Source organism: Prorops nasuta, unplaced genomic scaffold, assembly GCF_024137725.1.
Source record: "Prorops nasuta isolate Cenicafe-Biocafe unplaced genomic scaffold, Cenicafe_Pnas_1.2 PNAS00006, whole genome shotgun sequence".
NCBI classification, from domain to species: domain Eukaryota; kingdom Metazoa; phylum Arthropoda; class Insecta; order Hymenoptera; family Bethylidae; genus Prorops; species Prorops nasuta.
In genome coordinates, this window is record NW_027116803.1 from 2465187 (window position 1) to 2493147 (window position 27961).

The 27961-nt window shown below is 38.1% G+C and overlaps 3 protein-coding genes across 8 annotated transcripts in view; 2 read left to right on the forward strand and 1 right to left on the reverse strand.

The window, feature by feature from the left end:
* The window catches only part of LOC136774464 (neuronal acetylcholine receptor subunit alpha-7-like), a 96353-nt gene extending 85261 nt beyond the window's left edge, over nt 1-11092 (forward strand). Inside the window, exons 9-12 of one of the 2 annotated variants that reach the window (XM_066728772.1) lie at nt 220-329; nt 677-785; nt 1013-1413; nt 1594-11092. In XM_066728772.1, the coding sequence (XP_066584869.1) occupies nt 220-329; nt 677-785; nt 1013-1413; nt 1594-1761 (788 nt within the window). In that variant the 3' untranslated portion in view covers nt 1762-11092. The remainder of the gene's footprint in view (nt 1-219; nt 330-676; nt 786-1012; nt 1414-1593) is intronic. The other variant, XM_066728773.1, reaches the window with a different exon arrangement.
* A 148-nt stretch (nt 11093-11240) lies between these two features.
* On the reverse strand, nt 11241-15969 carry nAChRbeta1 (nicotinic acetylcholine receptor beta1). Of its 2 annotated transcripts, XR_010822773.1 has the most exons (7): nt 15657-15969; nt 15447-15583; nt 15215-15369; nt 14438-15154; nt 13966-14287; nt 13676-13890; nt 11241-12916 (listed from the first exon to the last, which is right to left on the reverse strand). XR_010822773.1 is itself a non-coding variant. In XM_066728493.1 (6 exons), the coding sequence occupies exons 1-6, from the start codon at nt 15712-15714 to the stop codon at nt 13726-13728; spliced, it is 1554 nt and encodes a 517-aa protein (XP_066584590.1). In that variant the 5' UTR covers nt 15715-15969; the 3' UTR covers nt 11241-13725. The 2 variants fall into 2 exon arrangements, 1 of the variants encoding a protein (XP_066584590.1); XM_066728493.1 differs by having other exon boundaries at nt 11241-13890.
* Nucleotides 15970-21197: 5228 nt separating this feature from the next.
* Nucleotides 21198-27961, forward strand: part of LOC136774581 (furin-like protease 1) — a 104026-nt gene continuing 97262 nt past the window's right edge. For 3 of the 4 annotated variants that reach the window (XM_066728987.1, XM_066728985.1, XM_066728988.1), the window contains exons 1-2: nt 21198-21275; nt 24384-26177. In XM_066728987.1, the coding sequence (XP_066585084.1) occupies nt 26019-26177 (159 nt within the window). In that variant the 5' untranslated portion in view covers nt 21198-21275; nt 24384-26018. Of the gene's footprint in view, nt 21276-22065; nt 22106-24383; nt 26178-27961 lie in introns of those variants that run through there. The other variant, XM_066728986.1, reaches the window with a different exon arrangement.

Below are 27961 nucleotides of genomic sequence, written 5' to 3' on the forward strand. Positions count from 1 at the left end.
CTTGAATAATGGAGCGTAGCGAAGATAATGGATTGCAGTGTCTATCGTGATTCTTTCTAAAGTCAGCACCAATATATTTCAAACATCGAGCTTCCTACTCTGTTCACGTTTTATTTTAAATATTATTGTATATTTAACGCTATTATTTGTTTATAACAAATAAATCATAACTATTAAAACTGTAATTAGTAAATAAAATTAAATTGTTTTGTTTTTCAGGTACATATTTCAATTGTATCATGTTCATGGTAGCCAGCAGTGTGGTTAGCACAATACTGATTTTGAATTACCATCATCGAAACGCTGACAGCCATGAAATGTCCGAATGGGTAATTTTTCTTTTACTTATTAACACGATACGATCAGTATAAGCTACTAGTAAAGTACACATACGGAGAAGTATAGAGAGATACAACTTTTAAGCGAAGCACTGTATCCGGGTTATGTCGAATCGAACTAAGTTTTCTTTACCTCAGAGCGTCAATTACCTTTAGTGTTTCTCGTATATAGAAGCTACAGCTGTCCGATTTTCTTCCACTTTTAATCCAGTTTGCCATCGGCTAAAAGCCTGTCGTCATTTAGCCAGGCCTTGGCTGGGCTTTTAATTAATAATTAATCGATCGGACAAGATGAATGTATAAAACGATTTCGAACGTTAAGGAGATAAATTTTATAGGTGAGGATCGTCTTGCTGCGCTGGCTACCCTGTATTTTACGCATGTCTCGGCCCAGTGATCAGGAAGAAAAGGAAGCAGCAAAGTCTCAGAAGCCGTCTCCAGTAACAGGTAATAAATGATTTACGTTGCTCATTGCTAATAAGTTACGGTGCGATTAATTAATGAGCAAGTTCGCCAAGACTGCTGGGCAAAAGAGAATGAATATTTAGGAGAATAAGTGTGCGTTAGGATCAGTCGCTCCCTAATTAAGGCACATAGTCAAATGCCGAGGCATGTTTCGACTTGGATTTTAATGAATTTATTGGCCGAGTGAAAACGCGAGCTGTGATTGACAGGTACAAGTAAGTCGTACGGTGACCTGGAGCTTCATCAGCGGAGTAGCAAATCCCTTTTAGCGAATGTCCTGGATTTAGACGACAACGCTTTGGCGTCGCACAACAATCTCCTGAACAACGTGTATAGTACGCCAGGTCCGCATCATCACACGATGGGCCACGGGCACAGTCACATACACACGACGCCTCATCATCATCACACCCACGCAACGCCAACACCGCACCATGCCCCATATTCGACGCCACTCGCGCATTCCTCGTACCCGGCTCATCAGCTCGGTCACACGCCGCACCATCATCCTCACCCGCCAGAAGGTGGAGCGCCACAAGTCGAAACGATACTGCAAAATGCCTGCTTCTGTGCCCGATACGAGCTCATCCTGATCCTCAAGGAGATCAAAGTAACTCCCTACACCACGTACCTTTTCATCCTCCAGAAAACGAACAACCAAAAGACATCCAGAAACACATATATACTTTACGAAACCTTTTCACATATATGTCTTGTGGATATTCGTTTTCCGTTATGATCGCGGCGCAGCGTATTTTGGACGCCTCTTGATTCTTTTTCTCGATTGCAGATAATAACGGATCAGCTGAAGAACGACGAACTCAATACCAAGGTGACGAACGACTGGAAGTTTGCGGCGATGGTGATCGACAGGATGTGCCTAATCATTTTTACTCTCTTCACCATCATCGCTACCATCACCGTCCTATTATCGGCACCGCATATTATCGTCACGTGATTCATATGTGCTAGGCAGCTGCCATCAGGGTGGAGAGTGATCATAAACGTGCTCGGATCGTCCGGAGGGGTGATAAATAATGTGACAAAAGCATTTGGCAAATCGCAAACGACCGAATCAGCTGTTAGATACGCTGACGCCATTTTGGTTGCGATCGCAGCGACACTGCCCGCCGTTCTTCGATCTATCGCCAGAAAAGCCGAAATTTTTCGTAATTTCGCCTTGCCAACAAAAAATTGTAGCGCCAAGCAAACAATGCAAAGAGTTGTTAGCTTTCCATTTGATATCGTTCTGTGTTGTTACTCTATGCGGGGTAAGCTTGATTAGGAGTCATCAGCATCACACGTCGGGAAAAATATAAAGCAGCGATGGACAAGGTGCTTGCTAAAATCCAAGCCAAGTTTTCCTTCAAATTATACCTCTTTCGTTCATCGAGAATAAAATATTAACGATATAATAGGGTGGGACTTAAGGAACTAGTATCAAATTTAACGAATCTTCGCCTTTGCTCAGTAATATGGACTCGTTGCTTTGAAATACGAATTTCTCAAGTCCACACCTCATTAAAATCTTCGAAACAAAGTCGTATTCGTCGTTATTGCAAATTTTACCTTTATTCTTTTCTTTCAATGTAAGAGCTTTTCGTTCGCGTTCGAGTCTCGAGCTTAATTGTCCATTGTGTGCGTGAGAAAAATCGTAATGGTCTCAAGGCGTAAAAGCAGCGTTAGCGCTCTCACTCGCCAGTTTCAAAACTAGTCAGTAATAGAGTATACCGGAATATCTAGGCATTTTATTCTCTTTTTTTCGAGATATTTAGCTGGTTCGACTTCCGCTTAACGACGAAGAAGTGAGAAAAGATGGATAATCGTAGAGTCCTCGAATGTTTCGGAAGAAGGAAGAAGACGGTGAAACGCAAAGCGCACACGTTGTAGTCTCAAAATACAATGAACTGCCAAGGTGATTCAAATAATGCCAGTGAATTTTATTATCAGTATCACTAGTAAGTAAATCGACAACTACTTAATAATGGGTGATTTATATTACTATTAAATGGCGTGCGACTATGCGTACTGTTCGCTAGTATATCGGTGTTGGCGTAAGAAAATCTATACTGTAGTCGAATTCGAAAAAAAAAAACGTCAGCAGAAGACGCGAAAAGGGTGCAATCTATTTGCGATGAATCTGCAGCTTACATCACAGAAAATCCCTTATTCTCTTATAAAAACTCGAAAATTTCCAGCTTCGACTCTTGTTATCGTTTAATTTTTGTAAATAAAATATCAATACTTGATTCGCTTGAGCAAAAGACGATGAGTCAAGTAATGAAATTTTCATGAATCTCATTACCTTTTTGGCTCAATATAAGAAATTTTGCTCACTGTCTGTATACATGATCAATATAGTTATTCAGATAACGGTCAAAACTACACGCAAAAGTCTCTGAAATTCACCAAACGAATACAACAGTGTGCCAAAGCACAGAAAGCCCGCACGTGCTAACGCAATAGTAGTAACTGTGTGAAATTTAATTATTTGGAATAGCCTTATTTTGATTTATGGCATGACTTATAGACATACATCTCTATTTTGCGTTTGATCGAGAGAACGATTGATTTTAAAACTTTCATATAACCGGGAGCTTCGATCTGTTCCAGCAAAAGTTTCTACAGAAACAAAATGATTTCGCTATATACTGTTTCCTCGAGTCATCCGGTAATCGAAAGGTTAACGATGAACAATTGTATAGATTTCAATATACTGCACGTGCGGACACCCAATAAACACAATCAAACTGATGAAGGAGAGACATCGTGATAGCAAGAAAAATGTTCGATCGGCAGAAAAATGTCGTATAAATATAGAAAAGCAAAATTTTTTGCCTGTGACATATATACTCGATAACATTCCTTTCTCTGGAAGGGGCGCAAAAACTTGGCGCGTATACCATGGATTGATCATATATTATCGTCCATAAACACAATTTTCCTCAACTATTGATTATATTACCCTTGTGATAAGTGGCTGAGCCTGTGTCGATCCAAGTTTTGTTTTGTATCACACGGTAGTTGTATACATATACATAATCTCAGTGACCGTTGTAGACATCTTACAATAATACTTTTTAATAATACTGAAAGTGAAGCGCGAGCATTACGTAGTTTATAAAATACAATAAATAGCATATGTATAAAAAGTGGCGTTATCAACTGAAAAACACCAGTAGCATTATTTTTTACATGAAAACATCAACGCTTCGGTATAAATACATATAAGGCAGGCGTGGGTAATGCAATAATATTCGCTAGACTTTAACGAGTATATGTTATAGCTATATGATTAAGATTGTGATCTATCGCGACTTTTTATATTGTAGTTAGCATTAGCATTATAACCGATTCATTACACAGCTATAGGGAATAAGTGATTTGGCAGCCGAACGTTTTTCACCAGTTTCACCGTGGATGTGTGTTTATTGGGTAGAGCGCCGTAAAAGTACCTCTTCCTTCATGTAAATCGTACTGTTATTCTTTACTCAAAATTTTATCAAAGTGCTACTACGTACTGTAAGATACCGCCGATCTCTCTTCTACTATACTATATAGCTAATAATGAAATTATTAAAAGTAGCTCTTCGATACATTTGCTCCATGCTTCCGGATATCCGGTCCAAATTATCATAGCATTCGTTTCGTGTGTATCATATCGCCTCGTATTAATACCTGACTTGACTCATTATTCTGTGTTGTGTAGTAAATGGACCGAATATTCAAAGTCATTTTTAAATACATCATATTACCTATTTGGATCCATTCAATGAAAAGCTCCTTATTGTAATACATGTACAAAGGACAAAGGTTGAGTTGTTTTACGAGATTAGAAATAATTTGTTCATACAAGAGAAAAATAGAAATACTGTTGAGTAGGAAGAAAAGAAAGGAGGAATAAGTTGAAAGAGCTCTTCTCTTTTATAAACGATAACAGCATACGTCGCAAGATTGTATTTCTCAATTATGTGGCTCATCCATTTCGAGTAAGATTTTGCATTTAATTGTACATACATAGGTTTTTAACGTCGATCATTGCATATCATTATTATTTAGTATCCTAAACGTCAACGGCATGGCAATTGAATTGCATTTCTTTGAATTATCACCTCTCTGAATTGTAATTTTTCAAACCTTCGATTTTTCATCACTCGAGTGAGAAAGTTTCTTCGTAATGAACATAGTATTGCGTGCGTGCTGAATGTTTTATTGTAGAAAGGAGCAGATTCCAAAGACGAAAAGTGTGAATTAACAATAGGCAACTCTAGGCAGCTGATCGAAACCTGCGGGTCATAAAATATTCCTCTTTTCAACTTGTTCACGTAAAATTAATTCAATATCAAATTAATAATGTTCTCTTAAAGTTAAATAAGAGCCATAAAGTTTAATCTTAACCATTCGATCATTTCAATAGGTACACAGAGATCTTTATTACGTTTCATTAAAGAGTTCTGGAACCTACGCAAGGAATTCAATAACAAATTACGATAATTAATCGTCGACCGTTTCATTGTAATGTTTTATAAGCATTCATTACCGAGTTATTAAAATTTTCTATAAAAACTAATTAATTAAGATATGTTATAAGAGATTTATCGATATAAGAATTATAATAATAAAGTAATTGTTGAAAATTGTAAACTTTAACTTGGTGATTGGCTGAATTTCAATTGAATGACCCGCAGTTAATTTTACAATTAGGATTGGAGAGTAAATTATCAACCAGCAATAATTTTCGTTCATCAAACGATGAGGATTCCAAGGCAACTGTATTGAGACAAAGGTTTTACAGAAATCCAATCGTATTGTACATTTAGGCCATAATTGGCACTGACGCGATAACCAATCACGTTATATTTTAAATAGTATTAACATTTATAAAATAATAAAAATACGTTGTTAATAATGTTAAAGGAACGATTAAAAACGTAGAATTAATTATTAACAATAAATCGTAATGTCCGATTGGTGAAATTAGTCCACTTGAATCCTAAAAAACAAAATTAAATTAAATCCTTAAAGATTACAGTCCAACGTTTGATAGAATAATATTGCAATTGTAAGTTACTGTACATCTGTACGAACTAACATCAGTTAAACTGACTGGACGTTACGGAAATCACACCGAGAATATTATTCGAACAACCCATGCGGCATATTTTCATTCATAACGAGAACCATCGTCTTTCATCGTCACAAAACAAATTATCAAGCTCTAATTTCCTTTCCAACAATGCCGAAACTCAACGTATAGACAGAAGCTGGCACACACACACACATGAATGATTATTTTCACTGTAGCCAAAATCCGTAATTCGTATTCAGATATTTTTGTCCTTCCGTGAACGTTTGCTGTAGTTCAAGTTGGTGGAAAAGTAAAACCAATGCGATTCCCTAATTATACGAGAGTATTGAAATGCGATGGTTTCGACAAAAAATAAACCATTATATCGGACCAGAAAATATAAAGACGGAACTAAACCACTGCTGGATATTCGTACTGACTAGTTTCATCGACTTGCGTGACAGTAGCGAATGTATAGTTCATTACCAAACGAGCGATGCTTCCAAATAGTTAATTAAGCTTAACTAACATAATTTTAAATACGAAATCGCGAAGGTGGGCTAGACGAGTTATTCATTATTAAAGGTAATCGATATCCTTAATAGGAAGCGAGATACGTAAATAAAATTCGTTCTCACAGGATTACTAAATGAGCAAATGTGCGTATTTAACATAGACAAATCCTAGATTATTACGGGTATTAAAATCGTGTCTACGGAAAGTGTTTTGGGTGCAATATCCGATATATTAGATTTTCGACAGGTAGGCCGTAACATGTATATTAATATTTGAGAATCCTTGGAGGCCTTTGAAGGTGTTGCGTAGTTTATAAATAAATAAAAGTTAACGATTGATGGATCCTCGTGTGATAATTTGCTAATTGGAGTTCTACTGGTTCGTCTTATTACAAGAGGACACAGGAAAGAAAAGTATAAACCAACCAAATTGGCCACGTCAAATTAACACCTGTGAATCAAACTGTAAATCCTGCGTTTAATGAAATTATAAAGTGTATACGCAGCCATCTACTATATACATCATTCTTATCAAAATTTTGCCAGTTTTGCCTGTATCCAACCTGTATTACATTTTCGACACACGTACATAAGGACCTGCTTGTTTTAAGATGGTGTGAAAATTTTGTGCCGAATTCCTATACATATAACAACAGGAGACACGAATATATAAGCTTAAATTTTGAAATATTTCCAAGTCCATTTACAGATATCGGTAAACGGAAAAGGAAAATAAATCATAATATACTTGGTAAATCAATTGATATAAGCCTGCGGAATCTATAGGCACGCTTCATTATAACTCTTTCGAGTCAGACGCTGCAGGTCTAGGTATATTCTCGTACGAAGTGAAACATATTGAAAATCAGAACCACGCGCCGGCTTAGAGACTACTTATGCGAATCTAGATAGGTTAATTAAAGATATTAACTGTTAAGATTTTTCTAAAGGTTAATCTTCGAGTATATAAGCTCGACGCTATAAAGGGCAATTTTGGCATAAGATCGATGTTCAATAATGCATATGCAGTCTATGATTGTCTCAATGGGATTTCCACCTTCTTGAACGTATTACGTTGTAAAGGGTGCATACGCAGCAAACGTATGGCGTTTTGTGATAATTCTGTCATTTTCCTGACTGCACTCGCAAACATTTCTTTATACACTTTAATTACATAAGATCTCATTAAAAATTGCCTAAACACTCATCGGCTCCGACTCTACAATATTTCTATAGAAAACAAATGTGCGCGTCTTAATTCACTTATCGACAATACAGAAGACTCCGAGTGACGTTATGGAAAGTGACGATTTACTAAAAGACAGAATAGTGTACGTAAGTAGAGACAAAGGAAGGAATCATGAAAATTCTCAAGGCCATGAAAAACTAATTTTTTTTTTCATGGTATAAAAGAATATTATAATCCGCCGTGTGGAACGTTGACATTCACTTGTATGATTAAGGTAATTTCTAATATGACGATTAATTATTGTTTTTAAGGAAAGCAGAAACAGGTTAATTAAAATGGAGACAGGATCGAATTGTACTCCTAGAATCGTAGTAGCGCAGTTGTACAGGGTGATGTATATTAGAAAAGAACAGAGACTTAGGGAGAAGTAAAGCTGACAATGCGATACACGATCTTTCGAATGTCTTGCCTATACCGTTTGCACGAGACTGGTGGAACGTTGAAGACAAAAAGAATGAAGGGAATTCGCGAAATCCAGATCGCACAGTCGACATTAGCAAACAAGAGAACGAAGGAAACAGCTTGGTGCGAAGTTTCAAAATTCAAATTAGCCAATCACCAAATAAGGTGCACTGTTTATTAGGGGTCAAAGGAAGAATTATAGCAAGTTGACAACAATGACGATGGTTAATCAAAGGGCTAATTGAACGTAAACTGACTGCTCCAATTAGTGTAGGTCCAATTAGTCCAGGCTTAATTTCAGCATTGCGCCTCTAACGGCTCACTTCGACAAACGCTCTGGATAACGTTGAAGCAACTCCGAGCAAATCCTCTCTTCTATCCCTATCTTCTAATTGTCTATCAAATCGTGTCTGTGGGTGTCTTAATGGTCTAAATAACGAACCGTTAGAGATAAATATTGCTCATTGAAACGCCTGTTTACTTAACTGTCAAGACAATCTATCGAACTCCAAAGAAAATGACGATACTTCCCTTCTCGATATGTTACTACCTCTAACGAAATGGTATATATGGGGCAGTTTATAGTAAAATAACCATAGTCGGGTTAACTAGTAGTCGTGGTATCTGTTATAATCGGCTGTAATTACAATAAGCTCTATAATATATACATAATACATTATATACTATAGAAAGCCAAAGTCTTCCGTCGCTAGTCTCCAAGTTGGCTCTTTATATTTCGGTCCCTCGGTTCTGCATTTTAATCTTTTTTACTACAGGCTCATTATTTATTTGTAATTTTACCGATTCTCACTTACATAGGAATTGAACCCTGCTTTCAGGTACTCTTCATAGAATAAACACCTCGCGATTAGTTTTCAACCAACTCGTGGATCTGCATTAATCACAATTCATAAGTTAATCGGACAAAATATTCCAATGTCCTTCATTGCGTACTCCTCGTAAAAAGAAACCTTCTTGGACGACTGTGAAAAATTATGCTTTCTATCAATCAATGAAACGTTTCCACGAAGGGCACAGATGTTTGAAAGGTTCGTGATCCGTTGTCCGTTTATCGTAAATCACACTTTATACATCAACAAATATAGTATATGAAAATGCATATATTACAAATATAAATATATAATATATATATATATATATATATATATATTATATATATATATGCTATGTGGTAGGAGGATAATTTAATCGACGAAAAGCAACTGTAAAAAGAATAGGCTACAGTTATACTATAGTTGAATAAGCGATGAGCATCCAGCCGCGTCGGTTTTTGCAGACTTGAAATCGCACAAAAATCGGATAAAATATGTAAGAGACACGGTACTTCCTATTACACAACAAAACTAGATAAAACATTGGGATGACCGAACAAAACGTTTGATTCTCAAAAAATGTGTCTTGAATATTTTATCCAAAGAAAGATTAATCAAGCGGTCAGGGACGCTCTTCACTTGGCATTATTCGCAACGATCGACATAAAACTGTAAAATGACAACAACAAAAAAAAAAAAGCAGTAAAAGAACATTAATTTCAAGTCTCAAGTCTAGTTCTAATTTTTGTTGTATCGCGATGCTTTTAACTAGCGTCGTTTCACGATTAATAAGAAATCATTTAATTTTAACGATCAATGCGTGCCAGAAATGTAATTAGCGCCGAGCTCCTACGAATGCGACGCCCATGCTGTAGGTTAACGATTAGGGAGGTGCAAGTTCAAGTGCCAAATTTTTAGCTAACTTAAAACTTTAATAAAACACGCTAAAGCCGTACAGATTGAAATTAGAGAAGAAAATCTTAAATCGAAATAAAGTGAGTACAATAGCCTTAAATAATCCGAATTTCTTTTATTATCAATGTAAATCTAGCTTACAATTGTAACATACATCTCAGTATTCCTTGTTTAACCTTGCAATTAATTTATTTTAGCTACTATATTCTTCTCTTGGTGATTTCTGTCTCTCCATGTACCCAAGCACTTTATCATGAAGGAGTATACAAGCAAAACGCATCACAGCCAATTAAATTTAAAGCAATTTTTACAAGAGTACATTTTTAAAGCATCTAAGATTCTCAGTCATTTCTGAAAGGCAATTCTCGTTCACTGCGTTTGAACACTCATCACGTGCGTACGATTAAAAGTCTCCGTTCTCCTGTGCAATGATCTATTAGGTGATGATAGTGAGGATAACGGAAGACGAGCAAAAATAATCTCTAAATTTAAAGGACAGCTATTAAAAGAAAAAAAGCATGTACCACTAAACATTATCTATACATATTTAAACTATTGAATGCTAAAATCATATTCGTATAAAGAATAAAAAGAATCAATAATCAATTACTGAATATTAAAGCTAGCATGTAATCAATAGAGATGTAGTTATACTTTGACACACAGTAATACTGTAGGGGTGACTCAAGGTAGTTTGTTAGGAATTAGGGTCAAACTTTATCCAGATCACTTTCTCTCTAATCTAAAACTTAATTATCTCAAGCTAACCTATAAATTTTAATGCGAGCTGGAAATTTAAAGACCGGTTATATAACGTGAAGAACTAATTATCATCTATAATATACTTTCATTCCCAATGCTTTGAATAAATCGTCTCGTATATTGTCCACCGTTACACCAGTCGTTGAAGCGTTACGCTATATAGACTGTTCGGGCGAAATCCTTGAGACTTTAGACGAAACGAGATAAAAATGTTGAGAGGTGGATAATTGTATTGCATGTGAAGCAAAATAAATCGAGATGTCGTTTTTCTCGATAGACCCTGGTGGGACGATACAATTGAACTGACTCACCCGATCTCACGTGACTTTTAATTATGCCTCGACAATAGCCTGGCCTGATACTAGTAAATTCATATTGAAGAAAGATAAAAAGTAATACAAATTTGTTATATTTCTACGCTGGGCTCTTTTTCGAGGCAACGTTGATCGATATGAGAATCCCTGTTAACTGGTGAGCACATTATCGCCACATTGTAATATTATTAAACATTATTACGTTATTATGAAATTGTTGAAATAAATGAAATGAAAATAAATGTCTTCCATTTTCTCCTTTCTTAGTTCTTTTATCCGCACAGTCTTATATCCTTTTTAAAGCTGTATATAGACTCTTCGCTTCACCCGATGGATATGGATAATGAAGTAAAAATTAAACAGCTTACAACAATTCTGATTAAATCATTCGCTTTATTCCATTATAAAAGTACTACTGGTAGTTCCATAATGAAATGCTTCAACGTAAAAACAGTTTTTTATGAGCGTAGTTTCATGCATAATAAAGTACAAATCTTCGAGTCAACAATATTTTACATACTGGATAAACCGATATACATTTGCTAATTCGATCATATTGTTCTCTATTAGATAGAATTTGCTTCTTTTTCCAACAAAATGGGCGCAGTTCCAGTTTGGACTTTTGTATAATCTTTTATCATTATATGCTAATCTCCATAAATAGTAATTTATTGTACTAACTATCGTTATGCCATTTCTGGTTTTTATCAAACACTCTTTTACATAATTGCTTTATAATTATATCTTACGTTAAAATTAATTCAGTCTCGGATTTTAACCAATCAGAAGAGAGAAAACATTCTTTAAAGTATTACAAATTTAATGAAATATTATTTTCACTTAATAATATTAATATTTATGGATAAATAACAGGCGCTGGCAAATACACCATAATCTGGCATTACGAACTTTAATAATTGGTTTTTACCTACAGACTAGTTATTGTATACTATATAGTATTTTTCTTTAGGAAGACGCGTGTCACTATTAAAATTTTGCACTAGGCTAATTCATTTTTTTTGCAATTTTCATTACATATCTTTCTCTAAGCGAACATGGTTCAAAATGGAAGGGGGGGGGGGTCATACATAAAACTAACAATATATATAATAATATAAAGACTCTAAGAAATACATGAAATGCAATCGTTAATTAAATTAACAATTAAAAATAAGGAATTTGATTGCACTTTAATGTTATTTATAATTCAATGCAATAATAAAAATTTAATCGTTTCCTTGTGTTTATTACTTTCTATTAGAGAAAACATGACCGTTTGTTAACTTTTTGTACAAAACATTAACAGCTTCCTTTTTTTTAACACCGTGCCCCTAAAATGAAGTATCTATAATTCAGTTCACTGCATTATTAATTATTCGCTATACAAATGATGGACTCAACATACACAACTAGAGAACTCTGTGACAACTTGCGCTCGTATAATGTGCGCATTGATTAATTATACTTAATTTTATATGAAATTCTATAATTATCAGCTGGGGTTAATAACAAAAACTATTTCGCTTGACGAAAGTATAAAAATGGTTCGTTATGAAAGTCTCTTAATTATTAAATACGATCAAACATTTGTGCAATCCTTGTATTGAAAAAAGAAACAAAGATTGAGATAGTTGTTAACAGTGGAGCATTTTTTTGATTACTTTCATTTGTTGTCCTTTGTTTTTGAAAAATTAGAAGCACAAAAAATATCATGACAGCTTTGTTGCTAACGATAAAATATAACAGTTACTGTTTTCGATTTAATTACACATTTCCCTGTTTATCGAGTAAAAAGCAATTCGATAATTTTATTCCATTGCTTCCTAAAGTAAAATGAAATTTCGTTACAAACATTTCACTTATTTTTATTTCTTATAGTTTACGGTAATACTATAGAAGACGGTACATTTGTGGGCAAACTTTACAGTAACAATATATACTTTATTACGTAAATAAATCCTAAGCACTTGCTGTCAAATTCTTATATATGCAGGTCGAATTAAGCAAAAATCCTAGTTTTGTTAATTAATTAAAATTCTCCAATAATCGCAAGATCTGGAATAAGAATATAATTTCACTTTAAGCAAACGAGTGTTAACTTCATATTACACGGAAGCAAACTTTATATAATACTGGTTCTTCAAATCCATTATGACAAAAAGGATATTAAAATTAAAAAGACAACTTCTCCGCTAAAAGGTTATTATGAAAAATTTATCTGAATAAAGCAAATGACTAAATATTATCGTGCTAAATTATACTAAGGCAACCTCTTAGGGCGATATATTATATAGTATTTATAACGTTATTATATTGTATTACGTTTATTATGACTTAATGATGAAGCAAGATTTATTTTACGTTACACAGTTGGGTGTTTTTTTCTATACAACTGTAACGCCTAGTGGATTGACTAAAAGCTAATATATAGCCAATAACAGATTAAAAATGGCATAGAATCTTGCAAAAATAGTTTAAAAAAACTCTAGCCCTAGAACGTCATATATAATATACTACACGAATAATTTAAATTAAATTTGCGACATCAGCACAATTATTTTGGGTTTTCTATAGAGTACGGTTATTTGGTAAGTACCACAGTTTAATAGTTAAAAAATTAAATTATAAATATTACGTCAAGATTAAAGGTCATGGAGTGATTCGATCGTTGCTGATATCGAGAGAATTAATTATGTAATACTTAAACTATTAGGGGCAGTCGCTTCCATCTGTTTTAATAATGTATATTACCTATATAAAAAATGTCTAATCTCAACTTAACATTTTTGTACTAATGCAAAAAAATTCACTCACGTAATTTACGTGGAACTTATCCCCAACGTGGATTTTCGTAATCGAGCAAATTACTTTCCACGGTAAATTTCTATAATTCGATCTTGGTCAACATACTCGAAAATATGCGGGGCATCCATCAATATACCAATGGTGCCAGCTGTTGTTACGAGGAAAAATATGTAAAGCTGCAATCGATCTATAACCATCGCTACATATTTCCAATCTTCTCTCGTCTACAATTCAGTAAAACAAATTATAATTCCTTGTCAAATAAGAATTTAATTTGCAAAAATAATATGCATGTATACCTGTATGTAAAGATCCTCATTTCTAAGATGTTCAGCTATGAATTCAACTGCCTCAGTCGCCTTACTAGCCTCCGGTGGCAGCAGAACCGAATCCGAACTTTCCGAGCCTCTTCTGTCATTGATACCGTCCCCAGGACCAGCTCCGCTAGAATTGCTAGTCGTGTGATCCGCTTTGCGGTTTATTTTACAATTTGGATGATGTAGGTCAGACAGCTCCATCGCTTCCATTTTTGATTTGGTCAGGGAAGCTGGTAAATGCTTGGGTAGCTCTGTGGGGCTTCCGGAAGCTGACTGCGATACAATTGGAAGTTCCATCATCCACCTGCGAGAGGATACAGCATTCTCATTCTCCAAAAGTCAATAGTTTTCTCAGCGTTATATAAAAAAAGTTGTTATTGACAAAACACGCGTTTAAAAGCGAAGTTAATACTTTCGAAATATTTAGAAAAATCATGTTCGTTGATCATATTACCTGAGTCGTGTTTTCTTTGGTCTGCGCATCATAAGAAAAATAGGCAAATACTTTAGGAAGATTTTTCTAATCAGCTGTGGCATCCTGTGAGTTCTTGGCCCTCTAAAATTCCAGTTGATAATTATGACAGTCACCAAGATACTGACCGTGTTCATAATAAAAGTGAATAGCAGATATTTGGCGATTAACGGTAGCACGAGCGATGTTGGTGGCAGGATTTTGCTGACCAACAGTAAAAACACAACCAGTGACAGAAGAATACTAATTCCAAGCGTGACTTTTTCCCCAGCTTCAGCAGGCAAGTAGAATACCAAGACACAAAGAAACGAAATTAGCACGGTGGGCAAGATCAAGTTCACAGTGTAGAACAGAGTCTTCCTGCGGATTATTATGTAGAAAGTTATATCAGTTTCTGTTGGAAAATCGCCGTGATAAGTATTGAGATAAGCCGGAACGCTGATGATATCCCAGGTTCCGCTTTTCCAATAATCAGATAAATCGACAAAATTTTTATCGTTGTACAGGGCCAATGAAACTTGGTCACCGTTGAAGGTCCATGATCCAAATTTCATGATACAGGTTTGCTGATCAAATGGGAAGTACGTAACGTCGATTGTGCATGAACTTTGATAAATGGCTGGTGGTACCCAGAGAACTTCACCGTTCGGATAAATCAGCACATTGCTTTTGTATCGAACCTCATAATTGCCATCAGCGCTAAAATTTTGTACATTATTTATTTGTTTCTAAATTCAATTATTTTTTCTAAACGCTTACTTGTTAAACAACACAATATCCGGTTTCCAGACTTTATCAGGTGGTAATCTTAGTACACCAATACCACCATAATCAGCTTCATCCCACTGTAATTGATAATCCGTCCAAACGAATCTCAACCAAACATTCGACTTCATAATTTGATTCTTCTCGTTCTGCAAATGAAACATAAAAGGTAGCTTTACATCTTGTTAAAAGAAAAATAGATTCAGATGAATAGATATAAACTCACCACGTTGATCAATTGAACAAAAGCGAGGCCAAATTTAACGTGAACTTTCTCCGTCATGTTTTGAACGGGTCTGATGAGTTTGTTGTACCCCCTAAACAGATCTCGTACCAGCCTCTCTTCATCTTCAGAGCCATATCCTGCATAATAGTATTATGATTATTAGTCAATTATTGACTTACGTTACTGGAATTTGATGGAAATGACACGTACCAACGCATAAGATGGCTGAGATCAGAAGAAAACGGAGTAGTTTCAAAGAAAAATACATCTTTGAGTGGATGAACCGACCTTCTCGAAGAGGCTACGCCATCCGCCCACAAATCAATAGCAGAGCGCAGTCGCTGGCCAATAAGTGCATTTCCTCCCTTATCGTCAACCCCCAATTCACTAAATACTCCCAAACTGCATCCCCGTCAAGATTCTTGCAATTTGACGAGAGATCTTTGCATGGAATACTCACAGTTTTCAATTATCACGCGCTCTGCACTCTATGAGAAGTAACGCGATATGTCAAAATCTTCGGTGTTCCCACCCCTACTTGGGGATGCTGCGCACGCGTGCAAACAGGGGATAAAGCGCAGCTGCAAATGGAGATTCTTGTGGGGAAGCTGTTTTACCGAGGGGTCCTTAAACAGGCCACAGGAAAAAGAAAAATACCTCTGAGGTTTTTACAAATACTTGAAATATTATTTTGCTCTTTCAAATTAAATACAACATAGATAAATATATTAAATTGACAAGTTAATCTTTATGATCAAGTTATTAAAAATCAATAAATAAGATATATGACTGCGCGAGCCAAAATCTTGTACATTTAGCAGATGTTGCTAAGCTACTACCGCGCTCTGTGATAAAATTGCGAACCTTAAGTGCAGACACGAAAGAAGTATTGACAAATTGATTATTTGTGTGCAACGCACACAGTTTGGTATAATTATGCTTCATATATTAAGTCACTAAACTGAACTACCACATCCACTTCATTTGCATATCCCATAGTATAATAGGAAAATACCATTTATTAACTTTTAAATGCACATGATAATTTAGTATAATTATAAACGTTAGTTTATATGACTGATATAAATTTACGTGGTATAGTTAGCATTTTAAAATGTTAATATTAATATTGGACGTCTAGCAGTTAATTGGCGTAAAATTTTATTCTGCAAGTCTGGCTTCTACATAATCCATAGAGTTTCGCAGTTTGAAACCTGCTTATGCTGTAACAACAGTACCAAAGTTGTAATTACGGGTTATTTCGAAATGCCGTGTACCCCTCGCGAAACGCATCTATATATGAATCGTCACGCTTAGATTGTTAAATATGTACTCACTCATAAATATGTTCACCGATCAAATCAGTTAATTAGTCAAACTTTTAATAGTGCTAAAACAAGATTAGCAAGTGGATATTTAAGTATCAATGAAACCGACAAAAATCAATACAACGAAAATGTTTGTTTGTCTGCTAATTTGATAATACTCATTTCATTCTGATCATGCGATTGCATTTTCAATGGGTCACAACGGTTATTGAAGAAAATGGGATAAATTCTAGCCGTAATTGAATATCGTTTGAGTATTGATCGTGCATCAGTAATATTTGGAAGTCCTCGATAACCGTGAAAGCAGTGTCCTGCTGCCTCGGGCAAAGCAAATCCCTTAAGGACCAATAGTTATAAGGGCAGGTTTGGGAAGTACAGGTGTCCAATACGGCTTCTGGTTACCACCTATTTGTTCCTGCATTAATAATTACTAACTGCTGAGTCCACCGATGACGAGATCAACCAAAAAACTAAATAATCTTTTACTTTATTGACACAAATAGAAACATTTCCACTATAGCTTTCACATAAATGCATTTTATAAATATACATATGAAATACTCTCCAGCAGTACCATCAGAATTGGCTGTTGAATAAAGATTGACAGGTGTAGATTCAAAATTGAACGAAGAAAAAACTGGGAAAAATAATTTTAATTTGCGATAAATTACTCGTCAGTAATTATAAATCGATTTCAACTCACAATCAATTGCATGCCGATAAAAATAAAGAATTTTTCCTCCCTCCATAAGCACCTCGTTTTTATAAAACAGAAATAAACTTCTGATTGCTAGCAGCGTTCTAAAAATAAACGCATTTTGCCGTCCCTGGTAGAATATAAAATTAGCTAAGAAGGCACTCAAAAGAGGTTAGCACTGTTTTGGGTTTTAGTTAATTTATCATTACAATCGTTGATTATAAAACACAGTGTCACTGTGGCATCCTCGTTGTAATAATTTATTTTATAAACACGTGTTTCATGCAGTGTACACGTGTAGGCATGCGACTACTATTAAGTGTGCGAAACAACGTAGCTTACTTCGATCGCTAGATAAAAATATGAGTTGCCAGCTTTAAGCTTGTAAGAAGCGCGTTGCTCGCCGAGTGGTTAAACGCAGCCGTTCCATCAATGAAAATAAATCAGCTCTATAAAAGAGGCGAGCTGTTAGGTGGTACCTCTCGCTAGCATCGAGTATCTCAAAAATTTACAGTCGGCCATAGAGACGAGTCAAATTTTATCTCAATTTTACCATTTAAAATCGATAAAAGGCAATACAGAAACGCGACAAAAGAAAAGCTAGAAAAAATGGTTGAAAACTATTATATCACATCACGGCTATTCAATTTATGAAGAGAGGCTTTACAGTCGTGTAAAAGCGAAGCCAATGAGAACAATTTTCAACTCGGCCCAGAAAGCGTAGGTAATACTTTAAAAATTACTACCTACTACCATATGAGATTTTGCAATTTAAGTATTGATTATTCACAGAGTTCAATGAAGTGCAAACGTGACAATCATATATTATTGAAATTTGAGGTCAGGCGAAAAATTAATTATGCTCAACCATTATAGTCTTGACAAAACAAATTTTAATCACTAATAATATTGTAAAATCAATCTAGTTTTGCAAGCATGATTCATTTCTATGTAAACGTATATTGATTGTAGAGTTCAAGTTTGGTGTCGATAAAAATCTGATTAAAAGGGTGAAGCTCGGTATATGAGGGAATCCACTATGTAGAAGACGCTTCGAGGAGTAATGAACTCATGTTGAGAGAGACTAAGATGACTATGGAACTTTAGAAACGACATCTCTTAAATACATAGGATCGATAGTTATTGCGGAGTAGAAAGGGGATTATACCATAAATGCTCCCCTATAGCTTTTTTCCTTGTTATCAGTCAATTCAGAAATATGTTCCTTGTCGTAACGCGAGTAGCTCATTAGCAAATAATGGCCACTCTGTCAGTCATATCTGCAGCTGAAGATTTAACAAATTTTTAACGAGTCATTTCAAGTTATAAATCCAAAAAGCTAACTGTCTTAATAAAGCAAAGGCTAATAACTAAGGATTATAAGGTTATAAGAGTTTAAGATTACTACTTTTGCTATTACGTTACAACGTGCCATATGCTCTGGTCTAATGAGGATTAATAACGAAAGGGTGTAATGCAGCATTAGGTATCGTGCATCGTTGGTGCATAGATGTGAATTTACTGAGATGATAGAGGAACTGATGAGTAAAGAGGTAACAATTACAAGCAAACATCGGATATTCGATGAAGAGAATGTATCGAGCAGAGTACCCTAGCCACAGTCTCTTGTTATCGGTCACTTGATTGGTATGCATTCATCGGAGTACCGCGGTTTTCTCATACACAAACAATGGGCTTTTCCCCTACGATATCATCTTGATCCAGGCATGCTACTCGCGATCAGCCCGACTGTTGACGAAGACGAATAATGACAAGGGAATACTATGGAGATGAGACCCACCGAAAATGCAACGATCATGATATTCAAACTAAATACTAGCTGTCCATCCACTTTATTGAAATCTGCATTATCGTTTTGCATATTGGTTCTCCCTTAAGCCTTAAATGGAATCACTTGACACATCACGATTTGCAACGGCTCCATTCTCGAATTACTTATTGAATTATAACAACTGTGAGAGCTTCGTTTGCTAAGTTTCCTTCGTTTATTTGCTTATCGAGAGTATGTAATGCAAACGGAGCGTGTTCGATGTATAAATGATTATAGGTGCAGAGGGTTCTTTCTTAAGGAAACGTATACATCGCTAAGTAGTACACTTAACTTTCGCATGATTGATGATTACACATGGCGAAAACAAATAAAGAAAAGCGTACGGAGGATGCTCTAGAAAATGTCTAATCGTAATTATTGGAAGAGAACGCTTTTATGGTCAATAAGACCAATAAAAGGATGATTATTATCGATGAGGTATAGAGGTATATACCCAATGGCGATGAGTTTCGCAAATTAGAAATCTCCCGTATCGTATCTAGATTTCTAAGAAATGAGAGACTCTCCTTCTGCTGGAATGCGTCTCGCCAGTCTCATCGAGCGCAAACTTAAACAAATCATTCATTGTAGCAGAGGAAATTATTATTTCTTTCACCCACGCACTTATGTCTTCGCATGAATATTGGTGAAAGTATAGTTAATCGGACCAATTATGTCGGGATAATAAAGAAAGTAATTTCACGCTCGTGACAGAAAATTTGCAGGAAAGAGGAGATATCACCAGGGGAGAAATGCAAAGTAAGAAAGAGCAGATTCTTGGCAATTTCCTATAATGGAATTAAGAGATCTGTCCATGCACGAAGGTTCGAGTTTAGAAGCTGACCGCAGGCTGCAGTTTTGCAATGCGAAAATGTTAGAGAATAGGAAAGTGAACAATATGCTGTTATTGGCGAACGAAAGATGGAAAAATTCTCTTAAATTAAGGTTCATGGAAGATCTATAGAGATATGGGAAATGAGAGTGAATAAAAAAAGGGCTATTGAAAAATCATCAGCCATATCACTAAAAAAGATTCAGTGGGCTTTTGGATAGAGAGGTCTATATGAGAAGATGAGTGAGAGAGAGAGAGAGAAAGAGAGAGAGAGAGAGAAGGAGGGAAAGAAATAAAGGGAAGAAGAATGGAGTTCTTTTGTGGAGATGGATAGAGATAGTTATATATATAGGAAGAGCAAAGGATAGCGCTCATCTCCTTTCTCTGGCATTCTCAGCAACCTTTCGGATTGCTATCCATTCTTGCCAATGCTCTCTGGCGTCCTTTGCTTCTCTCTGCTTTCTTCGTCTCGCTTTCTCGCTCTCTCCCTCCTATATGGCCTCTTTTTATTGTAGGGTTCCCCTCGTTTGGCGATAGAGAAAGGGACAGAGATAGGAGGCAGTTGGCCAGGCGGTTGCTGCAATACTAAGAGGCTAGATAGTGACTGTATAGTGTGTGTATATATATACAGATAGAGAGAAAGAGAGAGAGAGAGAGAGAGAGAGAGTACAAGAGAACCGCGCGAATCGGCGTTTATACGTACGAGGTGGAAAACGCGCGAGTGTGACGCGGTTTGGTGGCACGGTGTTGCGAGTGAGAAGGAGAGAACGGGAGAAGAGAGTCTAGCTGGTGTGTGGGCGGAAGTAGCGGTGGGGAGCAGGGGGATACGCAGAGCACGCGAGAGAAACGACGACGTCGGGGAACGGAATGGAATGGAATGGAATGGAACCTAGAACCGGACCGAAGCAAACCGAGTTGAGTCGAGTCGAGGCGAAGCGAGCCGGATGGATCGCAGCGCGGAGTAAACGAAACTGAGAGGGAGAGAGAGAGAGAGAGAGAGAGAGAGAGAGAGGGGTTGGCGAGCAGCGACTAGCGAGCAACTCCGTTCCGTCAGTCATCCGTGCTCCGTCGTAGGGATGAGTTCGCTGAGTCTCGTCTCCTCTAGATCTGGATCGTCGAGGTGACACGTTTTCACCAAACGGTGGGTAACCGATTAATTCAAAAACCCACCGCAAAAAGCCACACACGAAACCTCCGATCCCCTTTCCTATCGTTATATTCTCCTCGCAGACAATTGCGTTCTACGAGATTATCTTCTTTGTGGCGCATTTCCATTCGCGAACAGCTATAAATAAAGACAGTAGAAAACTGTGTAGTATACGTTCCGTACGTTGGTGCTTCGTGCGTTGAAGGCAAATTCGGCGCGCCAACCTGTCAAATCCGTGGCAACTGGTGGGAAGAAACACGGAGCTTCTCAGTGGGTCGTGAGATTCTCTTTGTTGGCGTTTCGTAGCGTAGCTCTGTGTGTCTCTGGAGAGTGTTCGTTTTCTGCTTTACACGAGGTTATGGTCCCTCTCCGAGCGTGATTGCCGTGGCGACCTTCTGGCGTGTGCGCCACGTGCAGGTCTTTGCCTCGAATATCAGACTGCCACCAGCTTTGTCCTTAGAATTCCTCTCGATATTTCACTCTTCCACGAGCAATCGAAAGCTCGATTTATCCTTTGGTGAAAACAAAGCTTGGGAAATTTCACAGCCTCTGCCAATAATTCATTGATCGCGTCTTTTAATATTTTGCGCGTTACATCACAGGGGATTATCACTGTTTAGGTATACAATGGAGCGGCAGTCGGTGTTTTTATCCAACCGTCTAGACAGGGATCGGTGCCAGAATTCAAGTAGCAGCACTCTCCTCCCGATTTCTTTCTACGAATCGTTTATACGAATTTAAAGGCCGGTCTCCATTGTTCCGCGTGTTAACGGTTGCGCAAACTTTTGCTGTTAAACGCTCCAACCAAGTTTTCTTCTTTTTTTGTAAGTATTCGGTGATGAACCTTGACAAGAATTTCGTATTGGGGGGAAGGCCAAAAATTGTGCAAAATAGTTTCAGAGGAATTTGCGGCCTCGCGCTGGTATATACTATTTTTTTTTATAGGTGTACGCGCGTTACTTTACTTTTCTCGTTGCTCCGTGCCCCGTTACACGACCAGGCATCTTTATCGGTCCGTAATCGTCGATTCCGGTTCAAATGGCTTTTCGATAAATCGTCGTTGCTGTACGCGATTCGGCTGATCCTCGGCGATCGCGGAAAATCGCTAAACAAGATTAGAAGCCAAAAATAAATTCGTACTTTGGAATTACTCCAAAACATTGCTGCCATTAGGTTTACGGGGCTGCTCCTAGTTGGTCGATTGGCTCGTGGAGTTTTCGTTACAGCGATTAAGTCCCCATTAGCTTTGGGGGATCTGCGAAATTATTGAATGGAAACTCGAGTCAGCTCATTTGCCTTGCATGCAAGATTCAATGAAAAGCGAAGCTTTACGAGTCGCGCGCCGTTAGCTCCATTTGGATTTGGATAATTTGGGGATCGGAGAATTATCGGCTTATGCTCCGTGTGTATCCTCCAACTGTCTCAGCGAGTGGATCGAGCCGGTTTTACCCGTAGTTGGCGCACATCTCGTTTTCTCATTGCACGAACCGCAACGGAATGAACTTCGCGGTAGTCCCTGACCCCGCGTGCTTCCTGTTGGAGAGGGGGCCTTGACGCAACTCGAGCTCGTCGCAACCACTGCAAAAGTATTTCCCTAGGCTGAGAATTTTAATCAAGCTATATTTAACCTCTAAGAAACCGCGCTAAAAATCTGCATAAACTCCTAGTACCACACCCGTGGTTATATATAAGCACAACAAAAGCTCACCCTAGTTTCATTCACCTTCAGTTTCTTTTTCCTCTGTTATAGCCTAGCGCCTCTCTCTCTCTCTCTCTCTCTCTCTCTCTCTCTCTCTCTCTCTCTCTCTCTCTCTCTCTCTCTCTCTCTCTCTCTCACTGTAATTGTTCCCCCCTTGGCCATCTTACTCGATAAAATACGCAAGTCCTCTCATAGCTGCAGACTCTTAACAAATTTACGTAGAGTCTCTGAAATTTAGATGAAAAAAATAGTAGAATTTACCGCGACGCATTTTCCCTTAAACATGCATAAACGAATAATTGAATTTTTAGAGGAATACGGTAAATAATGAAGGAACGGTATAGCTCGTACTATTTTTTCCATTTATTTGCTCCAAACAAAGTGAAACTCTACCATGTTACAAAAGTTGCAGGGTGAAGACAAAAAAAATTGTAAACCATTCGTTTCCATTTAGCAGCGGTTGCGCCGGAGGTCCATATCCGTTTCAGGAAGGTAGACGGCGTTGAATGGAGACTGTACCTAATAGATTTTCCCCTTTGTCTGAAAATTAAAAGGTAGACCAGATTGGTGCTGCGCGGGTCAGCGAAGTGAAAGCTTAACTTTAATTCACTTTCCTCGCTCAAGGGCCATATCTGGGAAAAGGTCCAGTGTACTACACATCCACTGGATTTAGTTTTCCCAGCAAAGTAACCCTGCCTATCTCGATGTCACCGCTATCAACACTTTGGATTTCCCAACGACGCGTCAACTCACTCTTAAAAGCAGAACCGTAAACTCTCGAATCATAAAACAGCTCTGATCGCAGTAACCAGGGAAACGGTGAAAGACGAAACTTTGACGGTTCGTTATAACCACGAAAAACGCGGTGAAAGATTTCTATGGCGAAGCCTGGTGATTATTGGCACGTCAGATGGCGAATTACTGCTTCCGGAAGCTGATTCATCGAAGAATCTTTGCGCGTGACAAAAATGGGAAATGACCGATACTCTCAACTCTCTCGTACAGTCTTCAATCTTCCTTCCGCCAGAATTCTCCGGGAGTCACGATGCGGTCTTACATACCAATGGCCAGATATCGCATACCAAATATTACCCGCATTAAAAGACATAAAGTAGCCAATTTCAGCGAGAGAGAAATGGTCGCTGAATTATAAAGACTGAGACGGGGCGGGAGAAATATTTTCCGTACACTTTGAGGCCGAAGAGAGCAGGAAATTTCTTTCGGGGTACACACACGGGCTATTGATCGATTCCTTTGGAGTTTTGCGTTTGCCAATTTTAGGAGGGCGAGGGGGGAGGTGGACCGAAAGGTGGAAAAAGGAAAATTAAGTTCTCTGTGGAGCTGTTAGCTGCAGGCATACAGCGACGCTTTAACCGACGTAAACTGAAAGAAACAAATTTCAGATCGTAGGGGCCGTGACAAAGGATTCGGGAAGGAAAGGAGGCTGCGAAAGGAGAATCGGAAGCAAAAGCAGCAGGCGCGGAAGGAGCGCAGGAGCACGAGGAGCGGAGCCAGCAGAGCGGAAGAGGAGAGAAGAGTCGGGTGGCGTGGCGTGGCGTGGCGTGGCGTGGCGTGGCGTGGCGAGGCGTGGCGTGGTGGTTGCCGATGGAAATAAAGACATGGGATTTCTGATGACGTGATCGAGCGGGATTTTCCGGAGGAGCTCGAGCCGGCGACGAATGGCTGGCTCGAGAAGCCTTTGCGAGTGCATGGACCGCTGATGAGAAGCTGATGCGCAACGTGGAAAGGAACAACGAGAGTCTCGACAAAGGTGGCCCAAGTTGCGCGAGCGACCGTGAATCGACCTCTACCGTACGTGGCTGACCTTCAGACCCCTTTCGAGGCCGCGAAAGACGCGACGGCCGATCTAAATGCGACGCGGCGACCTCGAATCGCCAAACGGACGTGCCAGAAGGTGCGGATCGATGCCTGATACATCGAACCGTTCAACGCTGCTGCAGGCCCACCACTTCCAACGAGACTCCTCGCTCCCTTGGGACGGAGCTTTCATTTAACGTCGGGGGGTAAGCAATTATCCCTCTCGGGGAATTCTCAACCCCGCCATCCCCTCCTCCCGCTGACCTTTCGATCCTCTCGCGAGCCTCCTTCGCCGCCAAGTACCTTCGAAGGGCAAACCGAGAAGAGAGCCAGGAAGACCAGGAAATCTCGCGTTCCGCTTGAAAAAGTCCGGATCAATTGCCAACGTCATTGATCCGAAGCGGTAGCTCTTGTTCGAGGCTGCTATGTTGTCCGATCACGTGCCACTGAGAAAACTGACGGTTACCGAAGAAGAAACGTCCTCGGTCAGAGTCCGAGAATGGACAGTCTAACTCGAACCCAGCCTAACCTCGTTCCAATTACTGCCCAAGGATAAAAGGTCACTGTGAACCTGGTTTGTCCCTGTGTAACCCATTATCTCGGTCTTCCGATACCTTTCGATTCCTCGCGTCCTACCACAATAACTCCTCTTCCTCCCTCTCGCTCCCCCTCTCCTTTTCTCGAAAATTCAATTAATTCCTATGACAAGGGTTCCTCCTCGCGCTGATTCGAAGATTACGCGATGCGCTATACATTAATCGGCGGGGACTTTTATCTGTCAATTGCGAAGCACGCGCTTGCCGATTGACCCCCCACTACTCGCTTTTTCGCAGCCGCGCGCTCTGAAAAGTGGTAGTGAAATCAGCTGTATATCGGTACAACGTCAGCCAGTGACGAATGACGCCGACGAGGAAGCAACGACTGAAATTGTGGAGGGTACATAACGAGTGACATACGCCGCTGGCGGTTCAGTTAGAGCGGTGGTCTTTCCGCAGGTACGACACTCCGTCATTCCTTGCTGGAAAAACACCCAAGGCCACCGGTATTCCAACCACCGGACAGTCAAAGCTCATTGTGGGCAGCCGCATAGATCGGCTACCGACACTTTTGTGATTGGTGTCTGTGAGGTGGTGCTTTGGTGAGCTTGTGTTAGTGATTCTGGTGGATAATAGTGGTGCGGGCGAAGCTGGAGCCATTCGGGCTACCGGAAACGCGACATTATGTGTACCAAACGGATTTTAGGACTTGCGATCGCGATGCTGATTACTCTCGGTGCTCGGACTGCAGCTTACACCAATCAGTGGGTCGCGCATATCCAAGGAGGACCAGGGGTTGCCAAGCAGGTAGCTGAGGATCATGGCTTCCGATATCTTGACAAGGTCAGCATTATTAATTTGCTCATTTTCCTCTTTACTCTCTTCCTCTCTCGAGTGCCTTATATCCGTTCCATCATCGCTCATAACTATATACGCATGTTATCGTCGATAATTTATGCTAATTTTTTTAGTACGATAAACGAATAAATTTTAAATGAGTCATTCGTGACGCACTTTGCGATATCTAAACTAATGAAGCAATATCGTATCGATTGTTATTATTGATATCCTATACAATTATTTCTATATGCTCGTGTTTAGAAGAAATGGAAAACATTAGACAGGTAGCTTATTGCGATTGTAAATATTTATACTGTTGCAGTGGGTGAGAGATGAAACAAAATATTCTTATCCTTGTTGCAATAACATCGATTGATGACTAATTATAAACACGAAGGACATTTCAGTGATTTTATTACGTTGCCTATTGCGGAAATTAACCGTCGACTCAATATCCTCATGGAGATTTTCTGCTGTCAACCCCAAATATTTCCTACGCCGAGACATTTCCTTAAATCAAATTACGCATACTTTAATCAGAAATCTGTTAGCGTTCCAAGTGTTTTCTCTGTGAAGCACGATGATAGTCCTGTACAAGCTCACACTTCATAGCGCATATTTTTGTTGCTATTCATTAATTTTTAATGTTTTTCGAACAAGGTATTAACTATGCAATATTTTATCGCAGCTGTCACAGAACACGGTCAGTACTCTGTATGAAGGCAAGCTTGTAACGATTTCTAGGGAAAAAAAATCCAGAATGATTAACTTGTTTGAATCATAAATAATTTCTTTATAGGTTAAATTTTCCCACTCTGTTTCTTATTTTCTGCTCGATAGACTTCGTTAGGATAGTTACACGCGTACATATTTGAGATTATATTTAATAATTCTTCGAATAGTATGATAATTTAATGCCAACAGCCTTGAAAATATATTTGATTTGCAGAAAATTTATGGTATGCAGTATAAAAAAGATCAAATATTAACAGTTATAGCTGAGAAATTGAGTATTGTTTTGGATTTACCGAAGCGAAGAAATTATCGATAACTGTAGAGCACAATTACATAATCTCTTATCAAAATGAAAATTTGTTATAATGTGTAGGTATTGATTGTAAACGAATTTACTGGCCAAGGCTATTTGGCCAATTAGTTTGATGTTTAATCGACATCTGGAAATCCCCGGAACTTTATCTTTTATGCTTTTCAACGAGGAAAAGAGGAAAAACTTAATTTCCATTCATCGTTTATTCATCGCTGAAGTCAAGAGTTCTTATCCATAAAGATTGCAAAGCATTTTCTTGCAAAAAAATTGATCTTTTACTCGTATCACTAGAAAATTTGCTATATTTCCTTATATCAACTGTTTCATCAGCCAATAAAAATAGAATTAAAAGAAAGTGATGAAACTGGTAAATAACGATAGCATCCTCAATGAAGAAAAAATATTTGCTTCTCGCTAGATTGAATTTCTTGGCGCGTGCTAGCGTGAAGCCGATGACTCGAGAAGAAATCACCAAGGCTCGGCAAGATTCTCAAAAGAGTTTACCTGGATGGTTTCACGACCAGTTCGTATCGTCCGTTTTACGCGAAACGATGAACTTTGTGGGAACAGTTGCTGCGGCTACGGTTTAATGTTCCGGAGTTCTGGTTTTTTAACCTAAATATTATAAAACAAAGCAAAATATTTGTTTGCCTTTTTTTCATCAAACCCTATATAAAGCAAATATCACGCGAAAGAAAAATAATGGAAAATCGTCGTTTGCTGGGGGAGGTGGACGTAT